Raw genomic sequence first — 25329 nt, forward strand, 5'->3', positions numbered from 1 at the left:
CAGTTTCCCGGCTTTCTCCTTCCTCCCTCAGCTTTTACACCCATTTCTTTGGTGGCTCTGAGCTGACTTCTCTCCTCACCCTACTTCGGAGCAGTCAGCCTCAAAATCCCCTCATCTTGCCGGGCCAGCCCGAAGGCCTCTGGCCTGCCCTCGCCCTTCCTGACTTTTTGTGCTTGATGCCTTCCCTCTCTGGCTGCTGGGACACTCAAGGTTCTTGGTTGCCCTTTGAACCCTCACCAGCTCTTCCTCTCACCCTACCCTGCCGTAGCCACCAGTCCTCAGTCTCCCTCCGCTCTCCGTGGCTGGCGGCTGATCTGGAACCCGCGTGTCTGGCCTTCAGCTCACACCTGAGCTCTGCCGCCACATTCACGCCTGCCCACCTGCCACACTTTCCCTCAGAAGGCAGCTTCCCTGTGACTTCTCTGTTCCTGCTCATCAACCTATTCCTCTCTTAGCTGCTCTGTAGCCTTCACACTGTCTGTGAGTCAGCCCTCTCTCCCAACACCCATGGACATTCCATTATCCACCACACCTACTGACTCCCATTCCTTCCTAAGGCCACAAGTGCTCATGGGATCACATCCAAACTCGTCCTTCCTGGAAATGCGAGCCCCCGTGTGATCTGACCTCTTTCTCCCCCAAAGACCCAGGCTCTCGGCTATAATCAGACAGCTCTTGTCACAGCACATCATGACATAGGGCCTAGGCCAGGAGCTGGCAGGAAGCTGCTATGGAGACCAAGCTGGTGGTGGGGTCAGAGCACATAAGCAAACAAGATCAAGGGCACAGAGAGCAAAGGCCAGAGAGAGTGGCAGGTCCAAAGGCCACACAAAGAGCACCGAGAAGATCTTTAGGAATCATAAGAGGGATGGTTGGAGTCCAGTCAAAGGAAGATCCGTGGATCTGGAGGCTGTGGGGGAGGAACAGAGTGGCTGTGGGGTCGGGGCCAACCAGTGACAAATCACTGTCATTTTCTAGAGGGCGAGTGGGTGAGCCAAGTCATTACCCAAGCAGGCTGCCTGGAAGGCTGACAGGGAAGAAAGAAAAGTGGGTAGATGTGGAGTGCTGGGCCGGAGAGCCAAGTTGGTTTTCCACCGGAAGTGCTTGTTTAAATGACCGACTCCGTCGGCTTTTGCTCACGCTGACCTCTCTACCTTCTCTCAGGTTGCCCCACTCATCCAAACCAACCCATCTCGCAGGGTCACCCAAAACCTCAACATCCAAGCCTCCTCAGTACCAATTCCCTCTTTCTCTAAACTCCTTGAGCATTTAACGGAATTGCTCGTTCTGACACCCCAGCACACGGGTTCCTACCAAAACTACCTCCACACAATAGTGTGCACTCAATGTGTGTGACGTAGCGGCCATAGAGAATGGAGAAAATTTCAAGATAGTTGTTTCTTGAAGCCTCTCAGAACAGAGTTGACCTGACGGGAGATACACACGTGGGAAGACATCACCTATCTTCCTGTCGTCAGGTGGGAGCACAGGGTAAGGGCTAGAGAGTTCTAGAAAAGGCATTACGAGGGGGATGGACAGGATTTTGATGGACACGGAAAGCGGAAATATGAGAAAAAGGATTACGTGTGCGTGGGAGGGATGAGTGTGATCTCCACACGGTGAACAGACTGGAAGAGCAGGTAACTATAGATTAAAAATATATGCGGGGAGCCTGCGTGGCTCAGTGGGTTAAAGCCTCTGCCTTCAGCTCAGGTCATGATCTCAGGGTCCTGGGATCGAGCCCCGCATCGGGCTCTCTGCTCAGCAGGGAGCCTGCTTCCCCCTCTCTCTGTCTCTGCCTGCCTCTCTGTCCACTTGTGGTCTCTATAAAAAAAAAAAAATCTTTAAAAAAAAAAATATATATATGTCTACTAGTCACTGAGAGGAATCTTCCTTTACTGAAATGCTAAGGAAGGAAAAGTCCCAACTGCTGTGGTTTGGCAGATTTCAAATTCAAGTGCAATACACTTTCTCAGTTCATATTAATAAGGAATTTGTGTTCAAGCTTCTGTGATCTGGCCCAAAACACCAGTTTAGGGTCTTGCCAGCAGGAGAATCTGGTGCTACAAGTGACAGACATGCCATGTTTGTTGCGGCAATGGCATTAGGCGCTGGCGGAAAGGGGGAGAAATAGGTGAGCTCCTTCCCAGGAGGCCACAGATGGTTCTGGATCGACCACCAACCTCCAGGCAAGGTTTCCCAATGCTCTGGGTGAAGGCCTCTTTTAATGGCTACCTCCAAAGGGAAGCCGTCTGGTGTGATGCCATGCACCCAGGCTGACCAAGAGCCCTCATTCCATGATTAGAAACTGACACGGGCCAGTTTTAGGATGGTTCCAAAGCTGCCACCAGGGCTGACTCATTTCCGTGACTCATGGCGACCCGCAATGCAGGCGGCCACCTTGGGCAGAGGAACAGCTCTGGGAAGCACATGGCCCTGGCGGATAGTCATCTGGGGTGACCACAGCAGGGCGGGGGTGGGGGGGCATCGCATCCAATCGCACCAAATATCCACCCATCAAGGATTAGAACTTTCTGTAGCAGTAAAACCTTCATTTCCTAGGATCTCGTGGAGGGGAAGATCCACGAGATTTCTTTAGAAGTTTAGAAATTTAGAAATTTCTTCAGAAGGTGTCTGGGTGGCTCAGTGGGTTAAAGCCTCTGCCTTCAGCTTGGGTCATGATCTCAGGGTCCTGGGATCGAGCCCCACATCAGGCTCTCTGCTCAGCAGGGAGCCTGCTTTCCCCTCTCTCTCTGTCTACTTGTGATCTCTGTCAGATAAATAAAATCTTAAAAAAAAAAAAAGAAATTTCTTTAGAAATCCACGAGATTTCCTTTAGAAACCCCAGAAAATTCCTTTTTTTTTTTTTTTTTAAATTCCTTCTTGAGTAAATACTCTGCCACCTAGTAGATTGTGATCTGAAGGGCTGTGCCCCCCACAGCCCCCGCCTGAAGGGAAGTTACTCTCCAGGCTGTGGAGGAGGGCGGGACTTCCTGTCTGTGCGCTTCTGACGAGGACGGTGTGTAGACTGCGGTCAGCTCTTGGCCCCACGGCTGCCTGGAGGCAGTGCTCCCACCCACTCGACCTCTAGAAAACTCTGTCCACAATCCTGTCTTAACTGTACTCCACCCATGAAGTGGGTACTGTTCTGGGGCGTCTGGGTGGCCTCGTAGGTTGAGCATTAATTCCTGCTTTGGGCTCCCGTCTTGATCTCTGGGTCACTCCAGGCTTCCCCCTTAAATTTTTTTTTTTTTTTTTTAAAGTAGATACTGTCCTACGGTATGAAGTGCACTATCTGTCATAATGAAGGGAGATGTGCCGGGCAGTGGGCAGAGAAAAAGAACGGTGTGGGATCGAAATTGGTAACCACTGAATTTACAGGGTCAAACAGAACATGAGAAGGCGATAAAAGGTGGCCACGCTTAGAAACGTTGAGACTTTCTAGAAAATAAGGTCCATTTCCTGCTCCTGGATATTGGGCCAATTTTCAGCCCAGTTGAGAAGGACCACAGAACGGATCTGATCCCTGGCAAGTCCTATGGAGTTAAGTTTGGTTTATTAAACTAGTTTAAGTGAAGTTAAGGGTGATTGGTGGGCAGAGATGGACCCTGGATCCTAGTCTGGGAAGGACTGGAAGGTGGGGTGACAGCGATAGGACAGGTTTGCTCAGAGCAGGGGCCCATCGCCCCATCTGCAGGTGCTGGGGCTAACTCCGGGTGACGGCGTCAGTGGTAGCACATGCCTTTTTGCTTTTTAAAGGACATGGTAGAGCCCTGACAATATGGCAAGAGGTTGGTCATAAATTCTTGGAAACTGGAAGTAATCGCTTTAAGAAGGGCAAGGCACACGGACGATGATGAGCCTCTTTCCAAATGAATTTAAATTACGGCCCTTTCATTAGAAAGACAAGCAATTTTAAGATGAAGTCACCCGAAAATGTGACCTCACTGATGTGACCATCACTAATCTTCCATCTTTCAGGTGCTCTTTGACAATGCCATTGTAAATGTGCTCGGAAGGGCTGGAGCCTGGATAAGGAGCACGTTGGGGGGCGCCACGGGTCCCCTTAGCAGTTGTTAATGGTTCAGCTCAAGCAACTAAGGAAATATTTGCGCAGTTCTTAAAATGGGTAACGTCAGGTCAATGGAATTAAGTCACGTGGCAATTAGGAGTTTATCCTATAAAAAGCACAAAGCTTTCTGTTCAGCCAAGGAGGAAGGATCTAAATCCGATCTGGAATGTCTCTGAACAAGAGGGAATTAAGAGGATTTTAAGCCCAAAATAATGAAATTCTTTTCAACTTGAACTCACTATAAATAAGCGGCACTGGCTCCAGAATTTCCACCCAGGAGGGGTCAGCGGCGGCAATCTGACTGGAAGGGAGTGTGCGAAGCTGCGTTTACACGGTGTTTTAGTGAAGACGGCAAACGTCAGATGTCCGTCCCCAAGCCCCTGGCCCTAACGTCTCCGCTGGCATTGCCACCGCTGCAAACAGCCTTACGAGAGGAGGCAAGGAAGGAAAATGCAAGGAGTGGAGGGTCTTTAATAACTCCGTACGCTGCACTATCAGAGCAATCTGAATTAGTGCTGTTCTCTGTACTGTACTTCTATTTATTTATGTATTTATTTGAGAGAGAGGGAGAGAGAATGTGCATGAGTGGGGGAGGGACAGAGTGAGAGAGAATCTCAACCAGACTCCCAGCTGGGCATGGAGCCCCACGCAAGGCTCGATCTCATGACCCTGAGATCATGACCTGAACTGAAATCAAGAGTCGGATTTTCGGGTGCCTGGGTGGCTCAGTGGGTTAAGCCGCTGCCTTTGGCTCGGGTCATGATCTCAGGGTCCTGTGATCAAGTCCTACGTTGGGCTCTCTGCTCAGAAGGGAGCCTGCTTCTCCCTCTGTCTGCCTGCCTCTCTGCCTACTTGTGATCTCTCTCTGTCAAATAAATAAATAAAAATCTTTAAAAAAAAAAAAGAGTCGGATTTTCAACCGACTGAGCCACCCAGGTGCCCCTCTGATTATTTAATATGTCCTTGGTACATAAAAATTAGGTATCTTGTACATCTGTGACAAATATAGTGTCTTTATATATAGAATCAGGCTTTTGTTGGGGGGTAGATACAAGAAAAATGAATACTGTTATGAAGTAGAAGATGTATGCAATGCGGATGGAACTGATACTGTTTGAGAGAAAAATCAAAAGCAGATCTTCTCTGCTGTCTCAGGAATAATTAGGAAGCAGAGTGGTACAGAAACCAAGTAAAAAATAGAGTGCCTCTGGAAAGTTTGTACAATGAAAAAGTTTTTTAAAATGACCCTTCTTGGGCCAGTGGGTTAAAGCCTCTGCCTTCGGCTCAGGTCATAACCTCAGGGTCCTGGGATTGAGCCCCAAGTCTGGGGTCTCTGCTCAGTGGGGAGCCTGCTTCCTCCTCTCTCTCTGCCTGCCTCTCTGCCTACTTGTGATCTCTGTCAAATTAAAAAAAAAAAAAAAAAAAAAAAAAAAAGACCCTTCTTGGGGCACCTGGGTAGCTAAGTTGGTTAAGCCTCTGATTCTTGATTTCGGCCCAGGTCATGCATGATCTCAGGGTTGTGAAATCGAGTCCTGCGTTGGGCTCCACACTGGGCGTACAGCCCGCTGAAGATTCTCTCTCTCCCTCTACCTGTCTCCACCCTCTCTTAAAAAAAGAAGAAGAAAAAAAATTCAACAACACATCCTCGTTTTATACTTGGAGGAGTAAATCCCCAGGTGTTGTTTAACCAAGACTCAGGGCAGGAAACCAAACATGGGGACTAATTACCCAGTTCAACAGGATTCTTGTTTGAAATTTGTGCTCCAGTGAGTGGGAAGAGGAGACTGGGCAAAGTACAGAACACGTACCCATGAACTGTCTATGGAAAGGTCATGACGTTTCTGTCATTCTCTCCCGAATTTCTGCAGCAGCCTCAAAGAGGAAGGGCGCAGGGAGGGCACCACACACGTACAGTCAGCTACGGTTTTTGACTTGCAGCTCAGTTTGGAATGGATGGGGCCCTCGTCCCCACGTCTCAGGTACCTCACCCCCACGGAGAACAATAAATAACACCCAGCTCTTCTGAACGCAGGTGGCAGAAGAAAGCTACTATGTTTTAGTCCCCAGGAAAGGAAGAGCCCACGAACATGTACCTGTGGTTTTGATCACATTGCTTCCCTTGTCCAGACCCTCCAGGGGCTCCTGGATGTCTCTTGTGCCCAGGAAAAGCACCTCAAGTCTCTCTTTCTCGGCTGGTCTATTAGCTAAGTGCTCCACCACGGTCTAATGAAATGACTTCATCTTCAGCTAGACCAGGACCTACACCGATAGGCTTGCTCCGGAGGGAAAAATCCAGAAGCCTGGCTTCCCATAGGGAATCTGTAAATTTCACCAGCAGGCTTCCAGAGATGGGGCACCTGTTTCCTATCTTCACTTCCTAACACGGGCCTGCTGCTGGAAACTTTGAGAGGCCCAAGGGAAGGGTGGAGGCTGTAAAGTGCCTCTGTGCATATCTGGGGTTGCCCTGCTTTAATTTAAGACCCAAACAACAATCCATCTGCTCTCAGAAACAAAAAAGGGACTTCCCCAAAATAAGAGTCCATCAGAGCTCAAGGCATACCCGATTCCCTGGAGGGCCTGTACCCCTGGGCAGTGCTGGCTGCGTGGGTGGGGACAGCAGTGTGGTTTCCCCCGCCCAGTCACATAAGGCACTCGCCCAAGTGGGAACAGCCCACACCTATGCCAAAGGATGGAAAACAAAAGACCCAAAGGCTAATATTATACTTAAGATCTGGGAGCGCTAGGGATCCTGGGATGCAAGAGGGTGGCTCTGCATTTGGGATATACCTTCTTTACCGAAGAAGAAAAAGTGATAGACACGAATTCCCACAAAACAAGGCAGGATGTGCTAAATGGACACAGAGTCTACAGGTCGGGAAAACACATGGATAAGAAGAAGGAAGGGGTTGGGGAGAAATCAGGGCAAGTTCCCCAGAATAGACGCTAAGATTTTCTTATAGGAGAAGAGGCACTTTCGGGGAGAGAGAAAGGAGATCTGGGAATCGCCCGGAGCAGGAGCTCAGGAGGCAGGCATTCAGTGGGCAATGGGACAATGCCACAGGTGACCAGACAGGCTGAGGTCAGCCCGCAGTGTGTGTTGAGTGCTGGCCTGCTCGAGGAAGCCCATTCAAGTGGTATGGCGACACAAGGGTGGGGCAGAGGCGAGGAGGTGACTCAGGACACTCCTGTAAAAGCCCAAGGGAGTGGTAGTTACACAGGTGACTAGTCATGCAAAAGGTCCCCAATCATATACTTTGGGTTTGTACATTGCACTCTGTGTAAATGATAGCTCCAAATAGCCTTTGTAGTCAGAGCACATAAAGAGAGGGAATGACCCATCCCCCTCCTCTAGATGACATAACCCCTTGGGTTTTTCTGGGCCTTACACAGAGCCGGCTGGAAAATCTGGGAGGGGAGATGTTATTTCCAATTAACAAGGCATGTGGAGCTTGAAGGATAAAGTAGATAAATCAGAGATGTAATGGCATAAGCTGACTTGTTGAGTGGGCTACCATACCATCTTTTTAGACTCTCTTATCTGTACTGAATATAAAGTGTCTGGCCCCATATCTAGCACATAGGAAGTCAGTGGCGTGGGGGTAACTCCAGCAGAGGCTGAAGGAAGCCACAGGAAGCCACAGAATGGCGGGTTACTGAAAAAAACTCTACCAGGACCTTGGAACATCAAGCTTCTAATTCTTTATATAAACCATTTTCACATACTACTGCAATCTGTTTTCCCAACAGTCTAGGAAGTGGGAAAGGATTGTATTACTATCATTATTCCTGTTTTGCAGACGAGAAAACAGAGGTTACCATATGAAGAAAAGAGAAACCAGCTATGCTGCTGAGCTTATAACCTGTGAATATTTCTCGGGAAAACAGTCTGGCAATTTATGTAAAATTCCTTCAACTAAGCATATCTTTTTATATAGCAAATATATTAAAAAGAATTTACTCTAGGAAGCAATCAGATCTATATATGCATTTACCACAGCAATGGTTATAATTCCAAAGATTTAAAAATGGAAGAACAAATGCTTAGTAAAAGAGGAAACTGGTTAAATATGACGCTTTATATGATGAAATGGCATTATTTTAAGTTATCGATGGAATTTTTTACACAATATGTTTCTAATTGAAATTTTCAAGCTGCTGAACAGTTTCTATAGTATCAATTCATTTTGTTAAATAATAAACATGTATGCACAAAAAAGACTGGGGGGAAAAAAGATCCTTAAAGAAAAAAAAAGGGGGATGGAAATAGGAGAGGGCAGATACATAAGAAATCCTTCTCTTTGGGTTCTTGTCCTTACTCTGTAGCCACGACCCCAGCCCCAGGGTCCTTCATCTAAGCGGACTTATCTGATGCTTGGTGACAACAGTGGTACTAGACTCAGGTTACTCGTGCTAAAGGACATCACCGGCGTGCTGCCTGTTTCAGTTTACACAGGAGGAAACCAAGGGCAAGGAGGGCTGTCATTACGTCCAGGTTTCTGTGGCTAGTTTAGAAGTAGAAGACCTAGGTTTCCATTCTAGTCCAAATTTCAATTCAGGGCTTTTTGTCTACACCACTGCTGCCAACAACCATTAGGAAATTTGAATGGTTGACCGAATTCTGCAGCTATTAAAAATCAAATGTTAGAACATACATAGCATTGTGGGCAAATATCCATGGCATAAAGCAGGCCACCCAACACATACAGATCCCTGCTCTGGGCAGGGGAGAGGGTGCATCTGTAGAACAAAGAGACCCAAAGGGATTATCACCTAAGTAATAATGGGATATATCTCTGAGTAGGAGAATTAACCGACGATTTTCATGTGCTTTATTTTTCAGTTTTAGAAAATGAATATGCATTAAATTTTTAATTCAGAAAAAAGTGGACATTTGCAGCATCATCTAGATTTTCTCATAATTTCGAAGCCAAGCTTTAGTCTGCTTACTCCACTGAAAGCAAACATTTCTGGAGAACAAAAAAAGTGAATCACTAGGTAAATATTGATCTGTTGCTAAGTGAACAAGAGACACATCATCCCATGTAAGAACAGTTTTCCTCCAGACATTAAAAGATGCATTTCTAAAGAATAAAAAATTAAAGAAAAAAGATGCATTTCTAATGTATCTTTGGATAGACCATCTTGAAATAGACTCAAAAACTAACTTTAATGCTGAACGGGAGGGGAAAAATCCTTATTCTCGTAACATGTTTTCAATCTTCACCTTTCATCAGTTTTTTTTCCCCCTATACCAGAGCAGCACGGAGATATGCTCTGATACCACACATAGGTCTTGATAAGCAGCTGCCTTCAGTCAGCGTTATTGGGTAACACCATTAGCTTGCAGTAAATCAGTTAACTGAACTTTCTAGCCCAGACGATTGTTTGTGAGGTTGCAGACAGGCTTCCTCTAGGAAAAAAAAAAAAAAAATCTTCAAAGTCTCAGGAAAAGCACTTTTACCCATAACAGACATGTTTCCTGTCCTCAGTTTCAAATATATGAGAGGCCATTACAGAAATGTGACACAGAGAGAGAACTTCAAAGATAGTGGCTTCTGACAGAGTGATTAAAATAGAAAGAGGGTCACGTGGGAATTGGAAGGCCACTCCGGGGCTCCTCCTGCTAAAGACTCTCATCTCGGGCCAGCCCCTTGCTGTTCGCTGCTCCCTTCTCTCCCTCTATATCCTGACAAGAATCTGTCCATCACCCCATGGGTGAGAGGGGGACTAATGCTGGATTCAGTTATCTTCTCTTCTCCTGGGAAGTTTCCTCAAAATGAAAGGAAAAATGAGTCCAACCTCAAAGTCGCTAAGAAGCTTAAATGCATAATGTCTCCAAGAGACACGCAACAAATTCAAAACGCAGGAATGAGGACAAAAGAGGGAACATGAAAACATTCTGCTGATAAGCTGCATGAGGGCAGGAGATAGTTATTCCTAAAATTAGAATCTTAAAAAAAAAAAGAGAGGTTTGTTGGGGCATCTGGGCGGCTCAGTCAGTTAAGCATCTGACTCTCCATCTCAGCTCAGGTCTTGAGTTCAGGGTCGTTAGTTTGAGCCCCACACTGGGCTCCAGTATGGAGGCTACTTAAAAATAATAATAATAATAATAATAATAAAACAAGAGGTTAGTTAAAAGATGGAGGAGAAATAGTGAATCCTTTTGTCCTTTGTTCATTTGTCATGCTCAAGTCCAAGAGCTTGTCTGTTTAGAATTTAGCTAAGTAATGTTCCAACATGCTGAAAGGGACAGGTCTTGGAAGGAAACAATTTCTAGGCAACTTGTCCCTTTGCACCTCCCTTCAAACCATAGCTAAGTAACTGACACTGATCTCCATCCTTCCCTATTTGGGTTTTACCAGGAGGGAGCGGGTGACTGGTTAACAACAGGGATGGACACTGCCATGAGGTTCAAGGACATCTGTGGCCAGGGACACACTGCCAGATCAGGGGAGTGGGTGGGGCCATCTCACCATGTGGCACTATACCAGCACCTCAGGCTCAGGGAGACAGTGTGCTAGGGCAGAAAAAGAACACAGAGAACTGTTGGATTTAATATTTCTGGGTTGTTTTTTAAAGGAAAACATGAAAAGAGGTAAAAACCTGCCATAATCAACTTTTTTTTTAAACTTTGAACAATTAGTATGGGATCAGACCATCCGTGATGATTTTCTGGGGATCAGACAACTGCCACTTTTCCGTGGCTTCCCCCGGTGACTCAGGAACCCATGCTGGGTAGAACTTTGTACTCATCCACACTCTTCATGTACATGTTGACTCAATACTTTTGCTTTTTTCTCTAAAAATGGGATAGCCAAGGAACTTGGGTCTAACTGGGTCCCACTCAATGTGAGAGCAGGTGCAAGTATCACTTGCCAGTCTGGACTAGTGAATTCTCTAAATCAAGCAGTAAAGAAAAATGCTGGCAGATGTGGAAAACGTATAGATTCTGCACACCCCCGTGTGGTGAGGAGCTCTGTCAGTGTGTACACTACTAAGTAAGAACCCCTGGCCTCATGCCCGGCTGTGGGGCTACTCGACCTGCATGGTGATGGGCAGCCCCCCTGGCAGGGGCAGTTCAAAAGTCAACATGATGACATTTATACCGTACATGGCACTCCCAAGTATTAGGCAACGTGACAGAGTTACGCATCACTCTCGACTTGATAATAATAACTTTTGAGTCCTGGCATTGCTGTTAAAAGTAAAAAAAAACTCCACACAAACACCCCAAACACCCAAAGCCCACGACGGCAGCTCTTTGCCCTTGGCTAAGAGCATGTGAAAACCAACTAGACGATTGCACAAGACAAAGCAAGAACCCAAACTCCCAGATGTGTCTGCTGGGCACTTGTCCACTCTTAGAAGACAATCATTGACCCGATGCCACCAACCCCTAGAGGGGGTGAAAGGTTCTATCAGGAGAAGGGGAAAGTTCCTATTACTATCCATTGAGTCTCAGAAACTCCACCGAGTTTCGTCCTCATGCTGAGGGGACACCGTTTAGTAAGACAGTTCTAGAAGAAGCTCCCATCTAAAGGCAAGCCTGGCAGAACGTCATCTGTTTGAAGAAACACAAACAGTGAAGCAGCAACAATGAGCAAGGAGGAAGGAATTCAGACCCAGGGCGGCAGGGAATACTTCATGCTTCATGCCCCAGGCTGGCCCTGAGCCCCGAGAGAAGACAGAATTATTCAGAGAACATCAACAGGGAAAAATTCAACCACGCACCTCTAGAAAACAGGGGAGACAGAGAATGAAGATTCCCGTTACTTCACCACAGCATTTCCTCTCTCAGAAGCAGTGCTCACCCTCGCCCCCTCCAAAATATGGTTCTGGGGCTTCACAGAGAAACTTGGGTCCCTCACAATTCAAGTATTCTCTTAGCCGATGTCTAGTACGTTTTTCAGTAATGCAGATGGAGAGTACCCAACCCGTAAATCTGTGCTTTTTTTATTCTTGCTTATTATTTTAGGGAAGGATAGTTCCCCTGCCCTAGGACTGGCAACAGTGCACTTGAGAAAGGGCTAGAACACTGTCCAAGTTTTCTGTATCTACCTAAAAATGACTATTGCTTTCTGCAAGTCCGTGGAGAAAGGGATGTTTCCAGGCAACAAAGGGCTCCCCCTGTCCCCTCCCCTCCCCTCCAGGATTCGACCACCAGGCTTGTATGGAGACCGTGGCTATTTTAACACCAAAGACACTACTTTACATGGATGCCTTAGGGACACAACATGAGAGGAGTCTTCTCTGAATGCTGTACCAGCCAAACAGACCAGCAGGGGGTGGGGGGCGCACGGTGGGCGTGAGGTCTACTCACTCTTTGGTCAGAAGAGGACAGGACTTGAGCAGAAAGCGCGAGAGCCCCGAGTCCTGGAAGTAGAGGTCAGGCGGGGCGGTGGGGCTCTTCAGATTCAAACAGCGGACGATCACGTACAACACGGCGGCCACGGCCGCCAGCTTCACCCCATCAAACACGGCCGGGAGCTCGGGGGTCTCTAGCATGGCATTCATCTTGAGCTGGGGAGCAAAAGCCCACATCTAGGGTTAGAAGTACAGGGAGGAAAGGCAGAGCCCGCGGTGACATGTCACAATCTGGGTATGTCCATAGGGCCACCCAGGGTGACTTGCCTTCATGGCCTTCAAGCCACCAGAGGACTGGCAACAACCCAAATCACAGTCTCGTGCACTGACAAACTGGGTAAGGTTTGGTTTGGTTCTAATCTGGTGAGCACTTGGAAGATGAGCAAACTAGAAAATGCCGAGAATAGTGTCCTTAAGGGGCGCCTGGGTGGCTCAGTGGGTTAAGCCTCTGCCTTCGGCTCAGGTCATGATCTCAGGGTCCTGGGATCGAGCCCCGCATCGGGCTCTCTGCTCAGCAGGGAGCCTGCTTCTTTCTCTCTCTCTGCCTGCCTCTCTGTCTACTTGTGATCTCTGTCTGCCAAATAAATAAATAAAATCTTAAAAAAAAAAAAAAAAAAAAGAAGAATAGCAGGGAAACAAGTCCAGTCCAAGAGGCTCAAGCTGGACAGGAGGTGATCCCCTGATTTCCATGGGCTGGCAGCCCTGAGTGGCTCTGTACCAGGTGTGTGTGAAGCACTATGTTTACAGCCTGGGAGACAAAGCAAGCGGGGCCTGACTCTGCCATCTGCTCTCATTGGAGGCGGGGGGAAGGGGCAGCCCCAGTGCTAGAGACAAGTTCAGACTCCACCTGGGGGGGGGCAGCCATCCTTGATCCTGGGTTTCAGGCAGTGTGAAATGGAACTCAGCCAACTTCTTTCCCCATCCTCATGGACGATAGCCATTAGTCCAAAATTAAAAATTGGGGGTGTAGAGAATGTGTATGCAGGTCTGGCTTTTCCCCAAGTTCTCCTGATATTTTATCTTTTGAGGTAGCTTTACCTTATACACAACACACACACACCCCTTCCAAACACATAAAACCAAACATCAAAAACAACAGAAGCAACAGCAACGAAAACCCAGTCTTTTCCTTGCTGCTTAGCAGAAAAGCAGAACGTTAGCTGTCACCTTAAAAATCAGGGAAACCACGAGCTGAACGAAAAGGAGAAAATGGTAACTCACAGCCGAGGTAGCTATGGCAATAGCTTCCCTGGAATGGTGTCAGGTAGCCTCTGCTAAAAACAGTCAGCACGGGAACTCTGGTGGCCCACAGTGCAGCCAGGACTGGCAAGACAAAACAATCTCTCGAAAACGTGCGTGGGACATGACTGAATGAACTCTCTACAGACCGCCAGCGAGGCCAGTGGGGTCTGAGAAAGCCTTTCCTAAGATCAAAGTGACGTTGGCAAATAGAGGACTGACCATACTGCCGATGGCCTCTGGCAGGGGTTCCAACTCCGTGAGGAAAGTCAATCAAAGATCAGGCCTCAACTAGCCTTCTACTATGGGGGCAAGAAAATAATTAAAAAAAAATGTATCCCACATGATTTTGAATCAAAATACGTTTTCAGCTGTATCAACCTTTGACCCTTTATGATCTGACAGTTGCCTTAAAACCTAACTTTTGGGGGTGCCTGCCTGGGTGGCTCAGTGGGTTAAAGCCTCTGCCTTCGGCTCAGGTCATGATCTCAGGCTCCTGGGATCGAGCCCCGAGTTGGGCTCTCTGCGCAGCGGGGAGCCTGCTTCCCTTCCTCTCCCTCTCCCTCTGCCTGCCTCTCTGCCTACTTGTGATCTCTGTCAAATAAATAAATAAAATCTTTTAAAAAACAAAAACAAGGGACGCCTGGGTGGCTCAGTTGGTTAAGCAGCTGCCTTTGGCTCAGGTCATGATCCCAGGGTCCTGGGATCGAGTCCCACATCGGGCTCCTTGCTCGGCAGGGAGCCTGCTTCTCCCTCTGCCTCTGCCTGCCTCTCTGTCTGCCTGTGCTCGCTCGCTCTCTCTCCCTCTGTCTCTGACAAATAAATAAAATCTTAAAAAAAAAAAAACAAAAAAAAAAACAAAAACAAAAACCCCTAACTTCTGATTTGGTCCATTTTCAATGTCAATGTTTAATTTTTAAATTTCATTTCAGAGGATTAAAACTTAACCTCTGGAGATGTGTCATCTCACTCCTGGGGCCATGTCCCCTAAAGGCTGGCTATATATAACCCCCTAAAACAGGATTCTTAACTTGAGGTCTGTGGCTTCCCTATAGGATTCTAGGGAACCCACTTGAAATATATATGTGAAGTCTTGTGTGTATGTGGTTTTCTATGGCAAAGATCTGCAGATTTAAAGAGTTATTTATTTGATTGAAAGAGAATGAGAGAGGGCTCATGTGCTCTGGGGAGGGGCAGAGGAAGAGAGACAATCTCAAAGAGACTCTCACTCAGCATACAGCCCGACGTGGGGCTCAATCTCAAGAAGCTGAGATGGACAATCTGCAGACTTAATCAGGTTCTCCATGGGGTGTGAGGCCTAAAAACATGCACAGCACCCAAAGTGCTCCCCGGGTTTCCCCCGCAGCTCTGGTCCTGCACCTCACAGGAGAATCGCCCCCCCTCCCCGGCTACGTCAATCAAACTGGCAGATGATGAAAATTCAAGAAGCTGCTGTTCATTAATACAGATTTATAAGTCTGGTGACTGAAGGGCCCCAAACAATATCCAGCAGGAGTTCTAAAGTCTCTCTGACGTGATTCTGGTAACAGGGTCTTTCCTGTCCCCTTTGTTGGAAAGAGAACCAAGAAACGCAGCATGTGGCTTACCAGTTTCCTTGTTGGTCAAGAATTGAAATTTTATGGAATTAAAAAGAAGTCCCTCCCTCCCCACTTCCTCTCACTATTTGTTTTGTTTGTTTGTTTGTTTTAAGATTTTATTTGACAGAGATCACAAGTAGGCAGAGAGGCAGGCAGAGAGAGAGGGGGAAGCAGGCTCCCTGCTGAGCAGAGAGCCCGATGCGGGGCTCGATCCCAGGACCCTGGAATCATGACCTGAGCTGAAGGCAGAGGCTTTAATCCACTGAGCCACCCAGGCGCCCCTCACTACTTCTTAACATAAGGGGAAGTGAGGAGGAGAAACAAAACTGAAAGTCTGGGCCATACATACCTATGTCCCTTCTTCCTCTTTACTGCAAAGATTGTCCTTGAAGAGTTGTACAGCCGGGCCGCTTGGGTCAGATCTCTTATTCAAATTAACCTAAAAGCTGAAAAGATTGGACGGTCATGTTTTAAAAGATAAGAAAGAAGCAATTTAATTAAAATAAAAGCACAGTCTAAGTCGCTCTTCCTTTCAGGTCTTTGGGGAGAAAGATCATTGCTTTCCTTCACGCATATGCCACACTCTTGGCCCTTGGCCACTGGAACAAACCTGCCAGGGGACGTCTTTGTAGAGCCACAAACTGACAGGCTCTCTGGTTTCGGGGACAAGTTATCGGTTGCATTCAGAACTCTGGCTAAAGCACACGCATATGGTTTTCATGATTTATCTTATAACGTCATCTTCAGAAAGGCCGAGAGCTATCATGCGGGTGACCGAGGAAATCACTTATTAGCAAGGCTTGAGGTCGAGACGGCCGTGGGCTGATGCATCCCTTGTCTCCCAAACACAGAGCGGCGACAGATGAAACGTGAGCTGAGAGAGAGGAGAGCGTGGAAGCCCGGCACTGGGAGCAGAAGAGCGCTGGAAGCATGGAGTGGGAAGTCACACTGCCTGCCTGGTCTGCATCAGGGCTGGGGGCTGGCTGTGGAGGGCCGCCAGGAGCTAAAAGTGTGCTGTGTGAGTGGGGACCCAGAGCAGGGCCTGCTGTGCTGCAAAGACATGGCTTCCAAAGCTGAAAACAGAGAGGGGTGGGGTGGGGGGGAAGCTGGCGTTTTTACGGCGCTGTCTATATGCACCAAGCCCTGTCCATGCTACTTACCTATGCCATCCTTCCTGCACCGTACGGAGCAGGTACTAGTATTATCCCCATTTCATAGATGGGCAAACTGAGGCATAGGAAATTTGAGTGACTTGCCCAAGCAAGGCCACCCAGCTAGTAGGTAGAGAAACCAGGATTCATATCTGGCTCCAGAAACCCTCCTCTTCTCCCCGACTCCGTGCTATTTGTAAGGAGGAAAAGTAAAGAGAGAGAGAGAGGGGGAGAAGCAGGCAAGAAAGAAAACTGAAGGGACAGAAGACACAGAGGAGACAGCAGTGGCTTGCGCACAGTCACACAGCGGTGACAGCAGAGCTGGGATCTGAGCCCACGGTTCTTGGATTCCACCACATCAAAATGACTTTAAAAGTAAATGAAAGCCGCTTGAAGGGGAGACTCAATTAACCTTCAGAGCAGTCTTGCTCAACCTCAAATTTTATTATTTCTTCATATTCCGAGACAAATTAGCCACAGAAGACCAGGCTTTGTTGAGATGGGGACCGAAGAGCAAAGTCTCCAGCCACATCACAAGGCACCTGACCTTTCTGGGGCTCAGCTGCCAGCCAAAGAACAAGCATCGAACGGACCAAAGAGCAAAGTCAGCAGCCCAGGGGATAGCGTTGTGTTTGACCAGCATTTTACAAAATTAAGTTCATTAGCTGCCAAGTTATAAACACCAGGGGACTTTAGATAAAAACCTGAATTTCTGGGCGCCTGGGTAGCTCAGTGGGTTAAGCCACTGCCTTCGGCTCGGGTCATGATCCCAGGGTCCTGGGATCGAGTCCCGCATCGGGCTCTCTGCTCAGCGGGAAGCCTGCTTCCCTCTCTCTCTCTCTCTGCCTGCCTCTCCATCTACTTGTGATTTCTCTCTGTCAAATAAATAAATAAAATCTTTAAAAAAAAAAACCCCTGAATTTCTGGTTCCTCTTGGGAAAAAAAAAAAGACAGAGAGGGAAAGAGAAGATTTGACAACATTAAGCTTATGTTCTCACTTGGCAATAACGGATGGAGCTGCCCCTTCCAGACAGGGCCTGTGACCTCCATGCTGCCACAGTCCCCACCACTCCCTATCATACCCCCAACTCTGACCCTCCCCCCACCCCCCACCCCACCCCCAGCCTGCTTAATCATTCATGGTGCCGGAGTGGTTCCTGTGGCCATCTGACCATTGGAGAAACCTGTGTTAAGATCCCTCTGGCCCCGGATCAGTCTGCACTGACTGAATATTAAAAACCTACATTAATCAGTATATATATAAATAATAAATTCATAGAAAAAATTCTGGAAAGACAGAGTGGTACATCCGATGTGATGCGTTTTGTCAACCTCCCAGCTGTCTGCTTCTCCTTCTGATCGTTTCCCCTTCTCCCCTCTCATAGTCTCTCTCTCTCAAATAAATAAAATCTTAAAAAAAAAAAAAAAAAAAAGATGTGGTGCATTTTGTTGTTATTCAAGTGGATGTTTATCTATCTATGCCTTTTCCCACAAACTATTTGAGGAGGTTTCAACAGAACGCTGACTGGGAATGTGTGTAGAAAAACCCAGAATTGTGGCAGATGGCTGACTGCTTCCCCAAAGTCTCTCCTTCTTCCTAGTAAGAGACCTCTAAAATGGGCCTGCCCCACTGGAAAAAAACTACAGATCCCAGCTGCCTTTGCAGGTCGGTGAGTCCACATTGAAATTCTAACCAGTTCTGAAGGTGCTGGTCTGAGTCTCTGAAGCCTCCTTAAAAGGCAGGAGGTTAACTCTTCTACCTTTTCCCTTCATGTATCCCTGGAATGCAGATGATGTGACTGCAACCCCAGCAGCCACCGTGGGCCATGAAGGGACCTTGAGGTTGCTCTAGGAGCCATGTTAAGAAGACAGCAGAGTAGAAAGACGGAAGCCTGGGGGCCCTGGTGATTTCATGGGGCCACCATGACAGACCTAGACTGCCTACCTCTGGGTTTCTTTTACGGGACAGAATAATCCCTTCCATGTTTAAACCATTGTTACTTCTAGATTCTTCCTGTCAATTTAAAAGAATATTTATTTATTTGAGGAAGAGAGAGAGCATGCATGTGGGGAGAGGAGCAGAGGAAGAGGGACAAGCACACCCTGCTGAGTGCAGAGCCCGATGTGGGGCTTGACCCTGAGATCACAACCCGAGCTGAAACCAAGAAAAGGATGCTTAACTGACTGAGCCACCCAGGTGCCCCTAGTCTGCAATTTCTAATGATAGAAGAGGAAATACTATATACCCAAATCTTCTGGATACCACAGTCATTGGGCCACTACAGTATAGGTAATTTTTCTTTTTTTTCTTTTCATATTCAAATTCATAATAATAACAATAATATCGATACTAGAAAAAAGCCTTAAAATAACAACTAAAAAAATCTAAGAAGGGGACACCTGGGTGGCTCAGTTGGTTAAGCATCTGCCTTCAGCTCGGGTCATGATCCCAAGGTCCTGGGATCCAGCCCCCCATCAGGCTCCCTGCTTCTCCCTCTGCCTGCTGGTTCCCCTACTTGTGTGCTTGCTCTGTCAAATAAATAAGTAAAACCTTTAAAAAAAATCTAAGAAGGAATTATGAACATCTAGACGAGAAAAATCCCTCTGAGAACACACACAACAATCATGGGTGTGAGTAAGCCTAGAATGGACCTGAGCTTTCTGACTACAAGAGCAAAGAGGGGAAACCCAGTTAATCTCCTGGTTCTCCAAAGCAGAAAGAAAGGTAATGTGTATTGTACTCTGATCCCAGAAAGCAAGACAGATAACAAGGGGAAACATGGCTTTTCTGGCACAGAATCACTAAAAAAAAAAAAAGAAAGAGAGAGAAAAAGGGAAAAAAACCCTCTGTGGGACTTTATATAAGGGGACCTTGAGGGATGTGATAGGCAATGTCCTCCTACAACGTTTTTTAATAGCAAATGCACTAGAGAATTAATTTCCTCAACCCTCATAAAACATCAAGGGTTTTAAACTGAATTCAGTTCAGTGAAGGCAATAATCTGAGAGATTTGTAATTATTATGGTCCAGAGATCGAGGCTTGAACCAGAAGTCCCAAGAAGCGGGGCAGCTCGACCACATGTCCCCAGGGCCACCTCCCTTGAACTTGAGTGGCTCAAGGACCCGGCAACCTACTGTGTGCCTAGCATGATGCTAAGCATTGCACTGGACCACAGTGAAGCAGAACTCTCACTTTACCTGGGGAGGAAAGAAGTTAATCTTTCTTAAAATGTTTAGTTTAATCTCAGTATAATTCGCATATGGTGTAGCATTAGTTGCAAGAGTACAATGCAGTGATTGACTTCCGGACAACACCTGGCACTCATCACAAGTGCACTCCTCCATCCCCAGCCCCGATTTCTCCCATCGAGCCCCCCTCCTCCCAGCCAGTCACCAGCCGTGTGTTCTCTACAGTCAAGAGTCTGGCTCTTGGTTTGTTTCTCTTTTCTTCTCCTCTGTTCATTTGTTTTGTTTCTTAAATTCCACACGGGTGAAGCCATATGGTATCTGTGCTTCTCTGACTGACCTTTGGCTCAGCATCATACTCTCTAGCTCCATTCACACCACTGCAAACAGTCACAATCCTCTCTTTTCGATGGTTGAGTAGTATTTCATTGCATGTATAGGTACACCAATGTGCTTTATGCATTCAGCTACTGATGGATGTTTGGGCCGCTTCCACATCTTGGCCATTGTAAATAGTGCCACAATAAATAAAGGGGGGGCATGTATCCCTTTGAATTCATGTTTTTGTACTTTGGGGGTAAACAGTAGTGCGATTACTGGGTCATAGGGTAGTTCTATTTTTAACTTTTTGTGGGACCTCCATTCTGTTTTCCATAGTGGCCTCACCGGTTTGCATTCTTGCCAACAGTGCACGAGCGTTCGAAAAGAAGTTTATCTCAGGGTTCTCTATACTTTAGAAATTTGGGGACAAGAATAAATGCATCTAGGAAAAAAATGAAGGAGGGAAGGACTTAGGGAGCAGCTAGGTCTACAACTGGGTCTTGAGTATAGGGTCCAGAAGGAACATGTGTAAGTGTGAGAGTGAGTGTGTGCATGTGTATGTACAGTTTATATGAATTATATATAAATACGTATTTCATATACATATTAAATCCATATATCTACACACACGTGTGTGTGTCTGTGTGTATAAAGCCAGGCACTAATTAACTGGCAATTTCAGAACAAAACCCTTGACATGCATTTTAATTTACCTTGCTGCATTTGATTTTTATGGTGTTCTCTCTTTCCAAGTTCGACCTGCCACAAAATATTAATATTCTGAACTTGTTCCAGACATAACAAAGTAAGCTGCCATTATACTATTTCGTGTGCCCCCTCTCCCTTTCCTGGGCAGGCAACATGCGATTAATATGAGTATCAGGCAGCCCAGGTGGGGAAAAGGAGTCCCACAGAATAGCAGGGGGGCTGGGCGGGTGCAGAATGGAAAGGAAGTATCGACCCCCCACGCCTCCCCACCTCCGTGAAAGGAAGGGTGCGGCTCTCTGTACACCAGAGCCCAGCACACCTCCCCTTCTCCCACCGGTCATTTTAGGACTTACTCATAAAATGCTGTCATTGATAGTTAAAATTCTGTGCGTAGTCTCTGCGTTAACAAGGAAACCCAAGGTGTAATGTACCACAAAACGCCCACCTGGCCAGGACCGTTTAGTGCCTCAGTTTCTGCAACACGCTTGACTAGTCTTTCCACCTGTGCAAGGGCCCCGGCTTCTCACTGCTCTCCCATGGCTAAGGGGGTTATTTTGAGATGGAGACACAGATGCTGGGGGAGATGGGTCCCTCCTGGGCTGGGAGAAGATCCAGCCTTGGGATTCTGAGACCTGGGTCCTAGCGCCTGCCCTGCTCCTTCCTAGCCAGTGACCTTGAGTAAGTCACTTAACCTTTCTGGGGGCCCTAAAGGCCTCATCTGGAAAATGTGAGGATTAGGTTAGAAGTAGATGATGCCAAAGGTCTCCCACAGCTCAAAATTTCTGAAATTCTAGGGATAGAATTGCAGTCCTTGGCTAAGGACAAGAAAAACTCTCTGGGTTCTGTAACAAGAGACAGACCCCGCCTGCCAGCTAACTCTGTGAACCATTAACAACAGAACTCCAAAAATCACAACCTTCATGGCCTTTGTTCTTCCTTCAAGTAAGTTAAACAGCCATACATTTGCAGCTGTGCCATTCAGGTCCATGATTCTGTCATATTCCTTCCACATGCCTGGCTAAGCAATGATTTCAGCCTCAGAATATTAATGTTCAATGATGATAAAAAACCATACGGTGAGGCAAGAAAGAAAAAACTGGGCAGAGACCTCAAATCCAGAAAATTCACTACGTGATGTAGTGGGAAGCATAGTGTCCCCCCCAAATTCACATCCACCTGGGACCTGTGAATGTGACCTCCTTTGGAAATCGGTCCTTGGCATATGTAATTAAGTTAAGATGGGGTCACACTGATTAAAGTCGGCCCTAACCCCAGGACTAGTGCTCTTGTAAGGACCAATAAGTTTAGACACAGAGACACAGACATGGGGGGAAGAACTTTTAAAGGTGTAAGTAGAGACTGGGGCAGAGCATTGCCGAGACTCGGAATGCCAAGCATTGCCAGCAACAAGAGAAATTAGGAGCAACGCATGGTTGGAACAGATCGTCCCTCCGAGCCCTCGGGAAGGAACCCACCTTGATGACACTTTGATTTCAGAACTGTGAGAAAATAAGCCCAAATTACTCTCATGACTCAGTAGTTCCCCGCCGCTGCCCTTCCAGGCTTAAGAAACCCTCTGCCATGGCCTTTTGAAAAGTTCCTTGTTACCCAGACAAGCTCCGGCCAATTCAGACCCAAAGCAGCTAACTCACATGAACACTCACAGGCTACTTATTAACACAATCCAAACGGGATTCTGTGCACAAATATTGGCTTGGCTTCTTTGCCTTGTGATTCAACTGTCAGACCACCCTTTCCTCTCCCAGGACCAGGACCTGTGGAAACCATGAGACAGACGCATCTGGGAGGGGGTGTCTCCCTCCCAAGCGGACCTGATGAATAAGCTTCAGTACTTCTGTGGGTCCCACGGTAACCACCTCTTAAGGAAAACCAAACCGAACCAAACTCTTAAAGAACCTCTTCCTATTCCCTCTGGTGTGGAGGGGGATTTCATGTAGGTCCCGGCCCTGCCAGGAGCTAGTCCAGGATCTGTTCCTGGCCCCACCAGTTACAGGGCTTGTCCTGGGGCCTCTCTGAACATGCTGATTCAGAGATGGTATTTTATTTTATTTTTTTTTAAAGATTTTATTTATTAGACAGACAGAGATCACAAGTAGGCAGAGAGGCAGGCAGATAGACGGGGGGGTGGGTGGGGAGCAGGATCCCTATAGAGCAGAGAGCCCGATGCGGGGCTCGATCCCAGAATCCTAGGATCATGACCTGAGCCGAAGGCAGAGGCTTTAACCCACTGAACCACCCAGGCGCCCCCAGAGAGGGTATTTTATAACACTCCTCAGATACGGCAAGTGCCCCCAAATATTAGCTGGACCATCACCACTGCTGAGCTCTCCTTAGTAAACACCCCCATCTGGCAGAAGTTACCCCAAAAGATACTCTCTCCTACCCGACACAGAGGTGCTGTGAGGGGCTGCTTTAACAACAGAGTAACCGGCTGGGTGATGGGTGGGCCTCCCCCAAGGCTGCAGATACCCCCAGGACACACTCTTCTTGATTCTTCTAACGGGGAACCATGTTGAACTTAGTGAACCCCTGGATGGTAAGTGCCCTTCACCAGGTTCTGTTAACAGTTCCAAGATGTGTTCTTGTTTCTGTGGTAAAAGGGGTTCCAGCAGTGCACAGCCCGGAGCCCTCTCTCTCCTGCCAGGGCAGTGGGGGGGGGGGGGGTTCCCTCCTTTCCCATGGAAGGCGCTGTCCCTTCGCCCCCATACTCTTCCTGCAGGTAAACCCACTCTTGCCCGGCTTGGCTCTGCGGACACACCGCCTCGATGCCCTCTGACACGCTCTGCTCCTCAAAATGGCCCTGCGAGTAGCGTCAGAAGGACGGCGGAAGGCCACAGCACATTGCTGAAGAAAAGCTCCTGTCACTCCAGTCCGTTTAGCCTTGTTGGTGGCAGCTTAGGAAAAACACAGTCGACCCTAGACGGAGGCCACATGGCACCTCGGAGGAGAGAGCAGGGAGGAAGAGGGCCAGGTTCTTCCTCATTTTATCTGCCATTTAGCTAAGGAAGTCACGGCAGTTAGAGAAGAAAATAATAATAAAATAACAAAATAAAATAAAAACGAGAAGCAGATCCACAGCAGGAGAGAGACAAGCCCAGAGAAGAGGCTAGGAGAAAGCCCAGCCGTCCACTCACTGCCACGGTGCCAAGGGACATCCTGGTCTACCCAGAACCGTGCCCTCCGACAGCTGGGCTGACTCAGGCCTTGTTCTCGCTCACAGTGAGGTGCCAAGGCCCCGGTGAGCCCCTCCTGAGCAGCTCACAGAACCTCCTCTCAGCACATGCAGGCTCTCCTCCCAAGGAGAGTTCGGTTGGAGGAGCCCTCAGGGTTACCACCTCAAGTCTGAAGGGCTGGGGAGCCCTGGCAATGATGGGGCCAATCCTGTTTCCAACAGACGCCCCAACAAGTTTATTTATTTCTGAACACTGAGCACTGCGGACCTCGACTAGATCTCCTTCAGCGCATCAGACTGGGTGGCCGTCAACGTCTTGTATGATGGCGCTGGGAAGTGGCTGAGGGGAGGGAGACAAGGCTGCGAGGAAGGAGGAAGCCCCTTGGTGATCCAAGGCAACAGCTCTGACAAGTCAGGGGATACAAAATGAAGAGACCACCCAAAGTTACACACAATTTGGTAAAGAGAAGGGGAGGAATTTACAGGTAATTAAATACATTTATGTTAACATTGTCTTGAGTTGTGGCTGCAAATCAGGCCTTGAGATTGCCTCTTTGTGCAAAGCCACTCATGTGTTAAGTGTTTCATGGAACCATATTCTTCCACAAAGTCATACGGTCACATACTCAACCTACTGAAATTTCGGAGAATGTCCTACAAGTTCCTAGTAAGCGGAAAGTTACTCTATACGAGCAAATGTGAACCTCACATTTAAATGTCAGGAATGGCTACTAACCCACGAGTCTTCCTAAAAGAAAATCACTAACCTAAAAATAGCTGGAGACTGAGTCACAGTTAAGCACGCACATTTAACTGAGCCCTTTCACAGGCCCTGACTCAAATACAGAAAGGAGACTGGCCTCTCCCCTCAGCGGGTAGCCCTGCTGGAACAGAGCTGACCTTCCCACTGGGGACCAAGGGGTAAAGCACTTAGGAAAATTGCCAGCAAAATTGTTTTCTCCACCACTGAAATACCACTTCATCCTTACCTGAGAACAAACAAAAACCCGTAAGCCAGGTGTTTCCTCTGTGGAGTGCCTAGAATTTTCTACAAGGACAGGCACTTTCATGAAGCTATCTGATCACTGTACACATTGCATTAAAACACCTATACCGCGGGGCACCTGGGTGGCTTGGTTGGTTAAGCGTCTGCCTTTTGATCTTGGCTTGGGTCTTGATCTCACGGTCATGAGTTAAAAAAAAAAACGAAAAAACTTATACCGTAAGTAAATTCTATAATATCAGAAGCAAATCTCAGTTTGCCCAAACCCAAGAACCCAAGCACTCAGTTTCCTGGAATTTTTAAGAGAAAGGTACAATTGAAGAGAAGAGCCTCTCCTGATTCACTGCACAAACAAAATGTCCTGGGCGTGACCTGGGACACAGTACGGCTCCTGCCCTGTCCTCTGTGTCTGCAAACAAACTACCAGAAAGAGGAGACTGGAAAAAAATGGCAGCAGGGTAAGACCTAGTTCGTGCCTGGCCCAGCCCTTGAC

The 25329-nt window shown here is 47.5% G+C and overlaps 1 protein-coding gene across 2 annotated transcripts in view; it reads right to left on the minus strand.

Moving 5' to 3' along the window:
• The window catches only part of ABHD2 (abhydrolase domain containing 2, acylglycerol lipase), a 96338-nt gene that overhangs the window by 55807 nt on the left and 15202 nt on the right, over positions 1 to 25329 (minus strand). For both annotated transcript variants that reach the window (XM_059180025.1, XM_059180026.1), the window contains exons 2-3: positions 15623 to 15719; positions 12393 to 12592 (exon numbers count right to left, since the gene is read on the minus strand). In XM_059180025.1, the coding sequence (XP_059036008.1) occupies positions 12393 to 12586 (194 nt within the window). In that variant the 5' untranslated portion in view covers positions 12587 to 12592; positions 15623 to 15719. The remainder of the gene's footprint in view (positions 1 to 12392; positions 12593 to 15622; positions 15720 to 25329) is intronic.

Source organism: Mustela lutreola, chromosome 7 (genome assembly GCF_030435805.1).
Source record: "Mustela lutreola isolate mMusLut2 chromosome 7, mMusLut2.pri, whole genome shotgun sequence".
Classification (NCBI taxonomy): Eukaryota; Metazoa; Chordata; class Mammalia; order Carnivora; family Mustelidae; genus Mustela; species Mustela lutreola.